Source organism: Phyllostomus discolor, chromosome 3 (genome assembly GCF_004126475.2).
Source record: "Phyllostomus discolor isolate MPI-MPIP mPhyDis1 chromosome 3, mPhyDis1.pri.v3, whole genome shotgun sequence".
Classification (NCBI taxonomy): domain Eukaryota; kingdom Metazoa; phylum Chordata; class Mammalia; order Chiroptera; family Phyllostomidae; genus Phyllostomus; species Phyllostomus discolor.
In genome coordinates this window covers 73869900-73882968 of record NC_040905.2, presented here as the reverse complement: position 1 = coordinate 73882968, position 13069 = coordinate 73869900, and the positions used below count along the sequence as shown (strand labels likewise).

Below are 13069 nucleotides of genomic sequence, written 5' to 3'. Positions count from 1 at the left end.
AAAATAAAAATGGAACTGCCTTTTGACCCAGCAATTCCTCCACTTGGAATATACCCTGAGAATCCCAAAACACCAGTTCAAAAGAATATATGTTCATAGCAGCACTATTTATAACAGCCAAGATTTGGAAACAGCCTGAGTGCCCATTGGTACATGAATGGATTAAAAAAACTGGTACATTTACACAACGGAATACTACACAATGGAAAAAATAAAAATAAATTCCTACCTTTTGCAACAGCATGGATGGAACTAGAGGTTGTTATGCTAAGTGAAATGAGCCAGTCAGTGAAAGACAAATACCTTATGATCTCACTTATAAGAGGAATCTAATGAACAAAATAAACTAATGAACAAAATAGAGCCAGAGGCACAGAAACATGAAACAGACTGATAGCTGTAAAGGGGAGGAGGGAGGCAGGGTCAGATTGAAAGAAGGTGAAAGGATTAGTCAAAGAACATACATGAAGCACCCATGGACATGGACAATGGTGTGGGGACTGACTATGGAAGTGAAGGGCAGGCTGGATAGAGAGGGGAAAAAGTGGAAAAATTGGGACAACTGTAATAGCATAAATAATAAAACATTTAAAATGTGTTTTATTCTTCTGAATCATTCTTTTGAATGATCCCAACAATTATTTGACCACAACACTGAACAACTCCCTGCTTCTACTACCTATTCACTCTTCCTCTGATGTCACTTTTGGTCCCATGCCCATCTTGTATTGTGTGGTACATTATTATAATCAGTCTACTCATTTTCTGGCATACACACTCAATTTGTTTGTGTCACTTCTCTTTGAAATACTTGTGTACTCTATACTTTCCCCATGGGATCTTTTTTATTTGTAAGTCTTTAAATACCTCATGTGTGTTAATAACTTAAAAAATGATCTATCAAGCCTGAATTTTTTTCCTGAAATTAAACTCAAATATCCATCTACCTACTCTACATCTCCACTTGGATGCCCATGGTCATCACAAATACAAGGTATCTAACACTGAACTTATTCTCCACCCTCACCCCACATCTGCTCCTGTAGCGATCATCCCCACCTCAGTAAATGGCAATTCCATCCTTCCAGTTACTCAGTTCCACCACAACTCCTTTTTTTCTCCTCACACTTACTTTCTAATTCATTAGGCTAATGTCAGAATGTATCCAATATTCAAACTCTTTTCTTTACTTGCATTGCTGTAACCCTGGTCCTCGCCATCACTTCCTCTCACCTAAGTACGTGTCCTCCCTCCCTTGCCATGTCCTACCTCCCACACTTCAGCTCCCAAACCAGCATTGGGATGGTCATGTTAGAACTTAAATTAATTCAGGCCATGTCCCTTATCAAAACCCTGTAATAGCTTCCCATCTGACCTTACTACGTACATCTTTCCTCCCCTGCACACTTAGCCAAATTCAGACTGATTCTGCTTACATGCAGGAATAAAGGTTTACCTTAAATCAAGCCAACACTCACACATGTGAGGACATAAATCAGGTTTTACACAAGAAGAAAGCATATATCAACAAGATTTCTGGCATCATCTCAGGTGTGTTTTTTCAGAGGCTGCAAAGTTCTTTGACATCATGAAAATTCTGTTTCTTAATCCAAGTGTGCTAAGTATGATACGATTCATCTAGGAGGCCTGTACACATATATTTTTAATTTTGCTGATTTTTTGTGTGTGAAACATTCATATAAGGTACTTTTAAAGAAAATAGTTATGCTTAACTACTGAAAGTTGATTAATTAAATTTTGGAACTAACAGCTATAATTATTGATTTATTTTGTTTAGGCCCCCATTTTCAATCACAAAAGAATTCATATTGAGATTCAACCAAACAAAAAATCCAAAAGAGAAGGAAGAATTGTTGAACCTAGCTAGAAAATCCATTCTCAGATGTAAGGTAATGTTACACTATTTGATTTACTTGGTATATGAACTTTTTCTTCTAGTTGGTGGATTGATTACTTGTTCTAAAATATTGAAAGAAAAAGTAAGAATATACCTTCCTTTAATTATAAGTAGTCATAGTTAAAAATATTAATGCAAACTAAACTTTATAACCAAACATTTCAATGTCAAATGGCTTTTGGAGTGAAGATTTCCCATAAATTATTAGGGAATATAGCTGCTGACATTAATTGAAGAGCCTGCAGCAAAATACCAAAGACTGGAAAATAATTTTTTGATAATGAAAATTCCACTTTTCTTTTAAAAAAGTTAACTGAGATATGATTTGTCCCAAAGAGAAAAGAAAACTTTCCTTAACCTTTACTACGGTGCACAGGGGCTGTTGCGCTTGTCACCTTCTGCCCGTCTACTGCGAAGGGGCCACAGTTTCACAGCAGTTTGGTATCAGACTAATTTCTGTCAAATCACATTTCATCAATACACTTTTCCTTCTAAAACCAGAGGTGCATTCCCCTGGTGGGGGAATGAGAGAAAAATATAGGAAATCCCTACACAGTGAAGAGTGAGAATTATTTTCAACAAATAACTAATAATGTTAGAATATTCTCAAGCATTCTCTACATTTTAACACTAACACAGTTTACAAAAAAGGGTCAATAAATAAAAATAATAAAAGCAAAAATAAAAAAATAGAAAGTTTTATACAACTCTACTCACAGAGCACCAGCCTCATAGAAGGTGACTTTGAAAATATAATTAAGGAATAATTTAAAGAAATCAATAAGTTGTACATTTTTTGTTCACCTTTTCTGTGTTTCCCCATTACAGAGAAAATTGGGACTCAGAACTTTAGGCACCGGGAAACATGTGCATCTGCCCACTGCTTGGACCGAAATAGTATATCTGGCTCAATGCAAAGGAAAAATTCAAGATGGTATGTGCTGTGACTGAACTCTTCCTCATTACCTGAGATGTTTTCCAGATCAGCAGTGAGGGCATGATTTGAGATCTTCAGTATTTAGAAATTGTGGAGGATCCAAGAAAAATGTGCTTTTCTCTATCAGAATACCTGATAGTGTTTCATTACGAAAGTTCCTTTTGTAATTTTAAATTAATGAATTTGCTCAACTTTTTAATTACAAAACTGTTTTAAAATCTTTTGCTCAGCATAGTCTTTATTGCTTTTGTCTAAAGTTAGCAACTAATTAAAAAGTAATATAAAGTGTCATTTAGTGATTTTCATTTACAATAGGGACTATATTTTAAAGAAATTGATTCTGTATTTTATAACTCGTACTCATAAAACATTAACCCAATGGCTGTTAGTTTTTCACTTATTTTATACAGCTATTTTACTCATTACCTTTACATTTATCACTTCTCACTTACATGTCTCCTTTCAAACTACCCTCCAACCAATCTGAAAAAGAAATTAAAAGCCATTATTTTTAAGGAGGTAAAATTGCTTCTATCACTATCCTAAATTTTATGTGTGTGCCTTCTAAAATGAGTTTTTAGAATGTTAAGTGCATGAGGTCAGTGAGCGTTTCCCCGTGTAAACTGGGGTTTGTAGTGCTGTCTGGAGCTTTCGAGCACTAGAAAGTGTAAGAACAATTTTGTATTTAACTAGCCTGTGAGGCACTTTGTCACAGTGCCATACACAACCTGACCTCTATTAAATGTTTAAATGATAGGGAAGCAAACACTCTCGGCTTACCAACAACCAGCAGCCACTTGCTCTTCTTTGTCGATTAAACTTCAGTTTTGTTCAGGTATTCTGCAGTCCTGTGATTCAGAAAAGGACCGGCCTTTTCCAGACTCGACATGAATCATGATAGATCTAAACTAATCGAGGCAACACCTCTTTAATCGCCAATGATTAGATCAGGGGAGTCACATGACCTAGTCCTGATCAAGAGATGTGAAGACCAGACTGCTTGGAATACTTATTTTTGAGTTGCTTTTGAAAAAGACATGCTTGGGGATAAAGCTCCCTTCCCTCTCAATGCCCCCCCTTGATTCCTCTCTAAATGGCATGGAAAGGGCAAAATGTCTGGGGCTTGTGTGGTCACCACAATCATCGTGCACACCTGGGGACCGAGAAGATGGAAAGATGCATGCAGAGGGAGGTGAAATTGGCTAGCCTTGCAGCCTTTTTCCCACTGTGATCTTGTGAAGTTATAGACATACTTATTTGGAAGACGCTTGGTTAAGTTTTCTGTTACACACAGCCAAAAGCTTTTAACTCATTGATGCTGAACTCCAAAGAAAAACCCGAACTGTGATTTCTTCTTACCAGCTCCACAACCAAAATACCCTCCTAATCAGTGTCCTGTCTGTGCTCTTGTCTGGACAGTTCTCATTCTCCTGTCCATCCTCCAGGCAGCAGTGGCCATTCTAAACTTTAAGTAGTTTCCAGTGCCTTACTATTACATTTAACATGAAACCCAACTTTATATGAAGGGCTACAAGGCTCTGAATGATCTGGCTCTTGGCCACCTTCACTGCTGATTCATTAGGCTGCAGTCATCCCTTTCTCCTTTCTGTCTCTTGAATGTGTTAGGGCTTTTCCTTTCTCAAGTCTCTGCATTTGTTGTTCCTTCTTCTTCAGATATTTACATGACAGATCCTCAAAATCTTGTAATGACTTGAGGTGCAGTTTTCTTTAATTCTAGAGCCTTAGCTCTACATTCTTCCTTGTTCAGTTCTACTGGGGCCTGTTTTCTCTGCTTTATTTCCTACTCTTTTCTCTTATAGACCTCACCTTTAGCACTGTCTTTTGTCATCCAGATCTGTCCTGTTCTCCACCCTGTTTTGTCTATGACTCAGTGATCTATTTTGTGTAGGCTGGAACAGCTGGAGCTCCTTAGGCATTTCTCTCCCTCTCTCTCTTACTTTCTTTCTCATCTCTAATCATTTCTGTCTCCATAGTCTTTCCAGCTTGGTGACTTCTAATTAGCTGGACTTCCTTCATGGCGGATTAAGTTTCCAAAGCTCCTATCTTAAGAGAAAGATCCACTGCTGTATTGCCTTTTCTGGTCTAGCTTGGAAGTCATGCAGCGCGATGCTTGCCACAATCTACTGGTTGAAGCAGTCACAAGGTCTGGTCAGGTTCAAGGGGAAGGGGACACGGTTTTTACTTCTTGATGGGAGGGGTGTCAATGAATTTGTAACTATTTTAAAACTATGGTCTTGTGACTGAGCAAATAGTTCATTGTAAGATTTAACTGTAGCCTGTAGAAATTTATAAATTACTTTTCAATTTTTCAGAAGCTTTAAATATGCTTTACATTTCCATGGACCATGCTTCCTTTGATTATGAACATCTACCTGCCTTATTTTTTCTTGCGGAATCAGTTTTATATAGACTCTGCTGTGATGCATTCCTAAAGACATACTTATATTCGGTTGAAATAAAGCTGACAAAGGTATGTTTTAAAATATTTTTAACATGTTTTATTTGCTACATGGGCTATATGGAGCCACATGCCAACCATTTTCATTTCTAAACATTCCATTTGGTTCATTACAGAATATTCTCTTTCTTGGCAATTTGTTTCAGTGCTCTCTGAACTGGAGTGATGTGCTATTGTTTGATATCCAAAAAAGATAGTTTGAAAAAATGCATCACCAACCCTGCAAGAAAATAATATCAAGATAAAAAAACAAGAATAGCCCTGGCTGGCATAGCTCAGTGGATTGAGTACAGGCTGTGAACCAAAGGGTCGCAGGTTCGATTCCCAGTCAGGGCACATGCCTGAGGTGCAGGCATGGGGGCTACATGAGAGGCAACCGCACATTGATGTTTCTCTCTCTCTCTCTCTTTCTCCCTCCCTTCCCCTGTCTAAAAATAAATAAATAAAATATTAAAAAAAAAAAAAAAAAACAAGAATAGCCCTGGCTGGCGTAGCTCAGTGGATTGAGTGTGGACTATGAACCAAAGCATCACAGGTTCAATTCCCAGCCAGGGCACATGCCTGGGTTGCAGGCCACGGCCCCCAGCAACCGCACATTGATGTTTCTCTCTCCTTTCTCTCTCTCTCTCTCTACCCTCCTTCCCTCTCTAAAAATAAATAAAAAAAACAAGAATAATCTTATATCTGAGTATATATAGCTTTTCTCCTCTCTATTTTAAGGATTTTAAAATGCCAATTTTCCATTTAAAAGTGCCAAGAGATAAACTTAGATGCTTGGTCATTTTTTAAAATGCTCACTCAACTTGCGAGGAGTTGTTCCCTCAGTATTCCAAGCCAATTTAGAGCCATCAGATGGGAAATTATATTCAAGCATGTCCTGATTTTTAAGCTCCTGGACTGATCTCACGTGGTTCTACTCCCTGTGATGATCACGATTGCCTGCTGCAAAATTTATTAGTACTCAGAGAAATTTAGCTTAACTAGTGGTTTTATGATTTCATTGTAAAGAAAGAAAAGAAGGCTAGAAGAGAGGAAGCGATGGAGAGAAAAGGAAAGAAGGGTGTAAAGGATACATGATGGAAAGATGGGAGGGCAGAGACAGGGAATCGACCAGCAGAGATGTAGTCTTGGAGGCAAAGCCTGAGTTGTCAAGCGGCATAGACAACATGTAGACAAATGAGACATGAGTCAAGATTGCACAGGAAGTTCCTGAATTCCTTGGAGATATAGAAAGGAATATTTTTCAGTGAAAGTCTGGCCTTTCAGAACATTATAAATGGAAGTTTTAAAAACCATTTTTCCAAGCATAGTTATAACTAGAGATAGCCTCTAGATCAGGCAAAACTCATGACCAAACTGGGGTATAAAACAGTGATTATTCAAACTGATATGCTTTTCACGTATTTTTCTATTTTTCCCATTGAATTTTAAAACATTAATATTTGCTTCAACATCAATCTCTAATCTTTTGAAAAATCCTAAATTATTTTCTCATGACTAGTTTTTCACCTCAGTCCTTTGGAGCAGCACAATACACATCAAAATCCCCTGTGTGAGGGGATATCTTGCATATGCCTTATGGACATTTTATTTTTATTTATTTTTTAAGTCTATAAATGATATATGTTTAAAATTTAGGTATAAGCTTACAAATATTGATGGATGCATCCTCAGAATTTATTTTATTGATATAAGTGTGTGATAAAAATGTTTGGAAAATCACTCCTGTAACAGAAAGTTCATGGTTTTTGGTGTAATATGCAGTTCTGGGATCAAAGTCTAGTAATGCCTCTTGCTTGTTTAATAGTTGTGGGTGAGTCGCTGAGACTGGGTAGACTCATTTTTTAATTTTTTTACGTGTAGGTCTAATAATTCCCTGCATTATTATTAAGAGGATTTGGATACACATATAGTTTGATAGTGATATAGTGATAGTTTATTGTTATTATTTGGTTCTCCATAATCTTATGATTTAGCAACTTAGGCTCTTATATTCTCTGTATTTACATACTTGGTGGGATTTTTTTAGTCACTTTCTGTGAAATTTTGCATATCATTTTGTTTTGAAGATATTCCATTTTCTGCAGTCCATGTGAAGAAACTGTTTTAGCTACACATGTATTTTAAACATCACAGAATTGAGTTTTATGTATTTAGGGATGACTTGTTTTTTCTTGAGGGAATGGGGATCTTAGTACAGAATACTATGCACAGGCAGAATACTTTTCAAAACTATCTAAAGCAATGTTTTTCAAATTGTCTTGATGGAGACCCATAGGAAGAAATATCTTTAGCGTTGCAATCTAGTACACACATTAATATACACCCATTTATATACTGAAAGAAGGAACTGTGAATGTACTATATTTTCTCTTTTATTTTATTTAACAATTCCCTCATACTTGATTTCATAACTCACTTAAAGGGCATGGCTTGCAATTTGAAAAATACTGTTTGAAAGGACATAGAACAAAATATCATTCAGTATTGGTCATTATATATAATGTAGAGATGATTTATAAAAGTTTTTCTGGCTGAACCAGGATTTCAACCATGATATAAATATTTTAAAATTCTTTCAAAAGCACAAAATCCCAAGAGTTTGAAATTGTTCCATCAAAAGCAAATGTTATAAGAAAATATTTTATTTTCTTTATGGTTTTTAAACATTTATTGATGCAACACAAAAATGCTTTTTCCTTTCTCTTTTGACAGATTGCCTATTTGATCTTCTTACGACTGTTTATATATTTTCTGTATGGTCACCTAGGAAGTTTTAACCAACATTTACTTAGGCTTCAACCATATTTATATGGTAGGCTATCTTTTATTTTCTATATTTATAGATGTTTTATGTTATTTTTTTGAGAAGCTCAGACTATCACTATAAAGAGCATAAGCTATATTTTATATTTCTTGAAAGGTAATAAGTACAGTGTTGGAGAGTACAGGCTCTGGACCAGATTGCTTGGATTTTACTTTTAGCCTTTCAACTTTACTTCTATCACCTTGACTGACTCATATGTAATAGTATTGCCTTTCTAGGACTCAAGGCAGTTAAATTCATATTTTAGTTAGGTAACACATGTGGCGATGGAGATGCTGGAGTGGAGTAAGGAAAGAGTGAACATGGAGATCAATTAGCTATGACATCAGTATAAGTAAGAGATGGTAACTATATAAACTATTAAAATGAGAATGGGATAGGGTAAAATAGCCTTGAAAATGCTTAGAGAAAAGACCCTGGACCTGATGAACTACTGGATCTGAGTCATATACGAGGGAAAGTGAGGGATTCAAGAGGAACTTTAAGTTTTGCATATTGACTAGTAGGTTCAAGATAATGGTGCTCTAAACAGAACATTTTGGAGAAACATGGGACAATCTGAATTTGAAGGTCACTTAGGAATATATACCAGGATAGCAGCTGAAAACACAGGTTTGGAACTAGAGAAATAAGTGAAGCCTGGGATTCACTTGTTTCATGGATATTAACATGGATATTGACAGTCTTCCTTGTTAAGACAACCTGAGGGTGGGAGGTGGTGGTGGGTGTAAACTAATTCTAGGAAAAGAGTCTTGGGGAACATTAACACTTAACAGATTATTAGAGTAATAAACAACAGTAGGGAAATTGAGGGAAATTGGAAGAAGTGATGGTATAGAAATCCAAAGGAGAGGGGAAGAATTTCAAGAAGATCCCCATTATCAAGAGCTGTAGAAATGTGAAACAGTAGGACTGAAAGTGATGATGGGCTGCTGCTGATGTTGGGAGCATCCTGAGTGGAGAGGTGAAAGCAAAATTCAGAGTGAACATAAATAAAGGTTGAAGGGAAAGTTTAAGCATAAGACAGAGATGGCAAACTATTTCAAACAACTTATCTGTAAAGGGAAGGAGAAATATGTCAATAGTTTGAGTGAAAATAACAAGGTCAAAAGAAGAGACAATTAGTATATTGTAGGATAAGGGATGAAGAGACTCAAGATACAAGAAACAAAGGTATTTGTTGGAAAGTCACGGAGGAGGGAGCAGAAGGTTGTGGTGGGTGCATTTTGGAGACTGGCTGGCATGCACCACAAATGCAAGCTCCGGTAGGTGTGAAACCAAGACAAGGCTGTAGACTGGCAGAATAGGAATTCATGTCTATCATATTTCTCATTTTGATTTCGTCATTATGTTAAACATCCTTTCTTTAATTCCATACAGTATTCAGCATGATGACTCATCAAATATTTAGATGATGGTGGCAAGTAAATTTTGAAAAGTTATTTGAATGAAACTTGAAGTTTCCACTTTAGACTGTTATTGTGGATATATCTCAAGAAAACTGATACTTTTGTTTCATATCAGAATAAAATCCCCAGAATTTTCCCTCTTAAGAAACACTGTTAAATACAGCCTTGCTTAAGTTACATCTCTGTCTTTAACAGCAGGTTGATAGCAGGTGTTAGCAGACACCACACAGCAATCTAGTAAAAGACTGGTTGTTACAAATTTTTCCACTGTGTCAATGAACTGAAACGCCAGGATTGTCTGAAAGCTTATAGAAGAAACAGCATGAAGATGCTTCTGTGAAATGTTACATAGTCTTATGTTAAATACATAATTGTTGCTCTGTTGAAAATGTATACTTTTAAAAATTAATAATATCTTGAAAAATAAAAATGGAGAATGTTGAGTTAAAAACAATGATATCAGTTTGTTCATAGGATTATAATTTTGAAGTATGCATTATGAATATAGTGTCTGTTATAACTTTATGTATTTTCAGCTGAAAGTATCCAAGCATTGTTGTGTAGTAACTATACATAATTTGGCATTCAGCTACCATGCAATTGCTGTTCCGAGTTTATGTGGACTTTTATGTATAAATTATTTACCTTTAGTTTTCTATTTGTCCACTAGGGGGCACACATAACTTTATAAATCTTGAATAGATGGGAAAATGTACAGCAGTTTCAGCATCAAAGTATTGCATTTAATTATATTTAATAACTAAAAGATAAATAAAACACTATGAAAGATATTAATGAAATATTTTTATTCTTACAATAGCACTTTCTTTCTCTGGAGATTCATATGACAAGTATCCAAACATCTTTTCAAATGTGCAAATTATTCTGAAAATCATGGAAATTATATGTGAAAGAGAATTATTATCTGGATCATTTTCCAACCCTGTGGAAAATGAGAACCAATATGAGAACATAGATTCTGATATGGTGAGTCTATCCTAGTACATTATGAATCAAATTATGTTTATTATGATTAAATATTTGTGCTTGCCAATTCAGTATGCTATTCTGAAAATGAATTTAGTAGCAGGGAGAGGGCAGTGGGAACAGCAAAGACACTAAATTCAGGAATCCATAAGAAGTAGTTAACAGGATTAGTAGCAGAGCATCAATATGCATCACTACTACTTTAAATACAGTAATGCCATAATGCCTTCTTCCTTATAGTGTCCCTCTCAGCTGTTTAAGTTGCAACATAATTTAGTTGGACTTATAAATGAACATTTTAAGATATTACTTTTTTATTAAAAGGGGAGTGTTTAAAGTGCAGACTGTTAATGAAAGCGAGTGTAATATTTTCATGCTGCCATAATTCATAGCATATGTAATAACATTTAATATACTATTAAAATCAACTGAAAAAATGGTTCAAAATCAAGGAATTAGAAGAATCCCTAATATATGAAAATTCTTATTTTAATTTCGAACTCAGATATTTTTCATTAACATCAGAGAAAACTAGCTATCCTGACTATATAATTTCTAGGTATGTAATAAACTATTATGCAAATGTATTATGTAAGCAGAACTACAGTGAGCTATGTAATTCTTCACACACTTTATGGGTTGGTATGTATCAAATAGCACTTTTCAATCTCTGGGGTTCATATGTCTTTATTTCCTTTTATTACATATAATCCAAAAAAACAAAACAGTGAACACTGCAAAAACTTGATTCTTGTATTATTTATTTTGTGTTGTATATACTTATTATTTTATAGTTTATAAATAGAAAATTTGTTTTTCCATTTGATTTGTTTTTCTGAAAAGAAAAAAAATACATTTAACATAACACAAGTTGAAACAACTAAGAAAATGTCAGGAAGATTATCTTTTTAAATAGTTTTATCTAGAAGTTGCCTCATAGTTTCCCTGTGTTTTCATTGCGGTTTTCTAAAACTAACTAAAATTTAGGTCATAACATCACTGGCCTACTTCAAAAAAGAAAACCCTCAAACAAACAATCCAACAATACACCTAAAAGAACTATAAAAGGGAAAACAAAGGCCCAAATAAGTAAAAGAAAAGATATAATAAAGATTAGAATGAGAATAAATGATATAGAGACTAAAAAAACAATAAATTCAATAGATCAATGAAGCCAAGAGCTGGTTTTTTGTAAAGATAAAAAAAATATTGATGATCCTTTAACCAGGCTCATCAAAAAATAAAATAAAACAGAGGGGGCTCAAATAAATAAAATCAAAAGTAAAAGCGGAGAAGTAACAACTGACTCCATGGTAATACAAGGGATAGCAAGAATATATTGTAAACAACTATATGCCAACAAATTGGACTACCTGGAAGAAATGGATAAATTCCTAAAAATGTACAATCTTCCAAAACTGAATCAGGAAGAAGTAAAAAAATCTGAATAGACCAATTACAACCAATGAAATTGAAGTAGTAATCAAAAACTTCCAGCAAACAAAAGTTCTGGACCAGGTGGCTTCACATGCAAATTTTACCACACATTCAAAGAAGAACTAACACCTATCCTTCTCAATCTATTCCAAAAAGTTCTAGAAGAAGAAAACTTCCAAGATTTTTTTACAAAGTCAGTATTATCCTAATTCCAAAACCAGATACAGACAATGCGAAGAAAGAAAATTAAAGGCCAGTATCCCTGATGTATGTAGATGCTAAAATCCTCAACAAAATATTAGCAAATTGAATATAGGAATGCATCAAAAAGATCATACACCATGATCAAGTGGGATTTATTCAAGGATGCAAGGTTGGTATAATATCAACAAATCAATAAATGTGATATACCACATAAATAAAATGATGGATAAAAATCACATAATCATATCTACAGATGCAGAAAAAGCATTAAAAGCATGAAATTCAGCACCCATCTTTGATAAAAACTCTCAACAAAGTGGGGACATAAAGGTTATATATGACAGCCAACATCATACTCAATGGTTAAAAAAAAAGTGTTTCTCTTAAGTTCAGGAATAAGACAGGGATATTCACTGTCACCACTCTTACTCAACATAGTGCTGGAAGTCCTAGCCACAGCGATCAGACAAAAAGAAGAAATAAAAGACATTCAAATTGGAAATGAAAAAGTAAAACTGTCATTCACAGAGGAGATGACATTGTATATAGAAAATCTAATCAACAAAACAAAAAAGCACACAAAATAAAACCAGAAATGTTGAAATTAAGAACAAACTGACAGTAACCAGAGGGGAGGGAGGAGGAGTTAATGGGGGCAGGGGGAAGGGTTGTCAAGGAACATCTATAAAGGATGCATGGACAAAGCCAAAAGGGGGTAGGATTGAGGGTGGGATGTGGGGATGGCTGGGGTGGGGGTAGTGGTGAGGGGGAAATGGAGACTACTATACTTGAACAGCAATAAAAAAAAAAGAAAAGAAAGAAAATCCTAAAGACTCCACCAAAATACTACTAGATCCAATTAATTTGGCAA

The 13069-nt window shown here is 35.0% G+C and overlaps 1 protein-coding gene across 1 annotated transcript in view; it reads left to right on the top strand.

Moving 5' to 3' along the window:
- TMEM232 (transmembrane protein 232) overlaps positions 1–13069 on the top strand; it is a 171454-nt gene that overhangs the window by 26176 nt on the left and 132209 nt on the right. The window contains exons 3-7 of the mRNA XM_036020644.1: positions 1799–1910; positions 2747–2852; positions 5189–5346; positions 8050–8149; positions 10391–10557. Of these exons, the coding sequence (XP_035876537.1) occupies positions 1799–1910; positions 2747–2852; positions 5189–5346; positions 8050–8149; positions 10391–10557 (643 nt within the window). The remainder of the gene's footprint in view (positions 1–1798; positions 1911–2746; positions 2853–5188; positions 5347–8049; positions 8150–10390; positions 10558–13069) is intronic.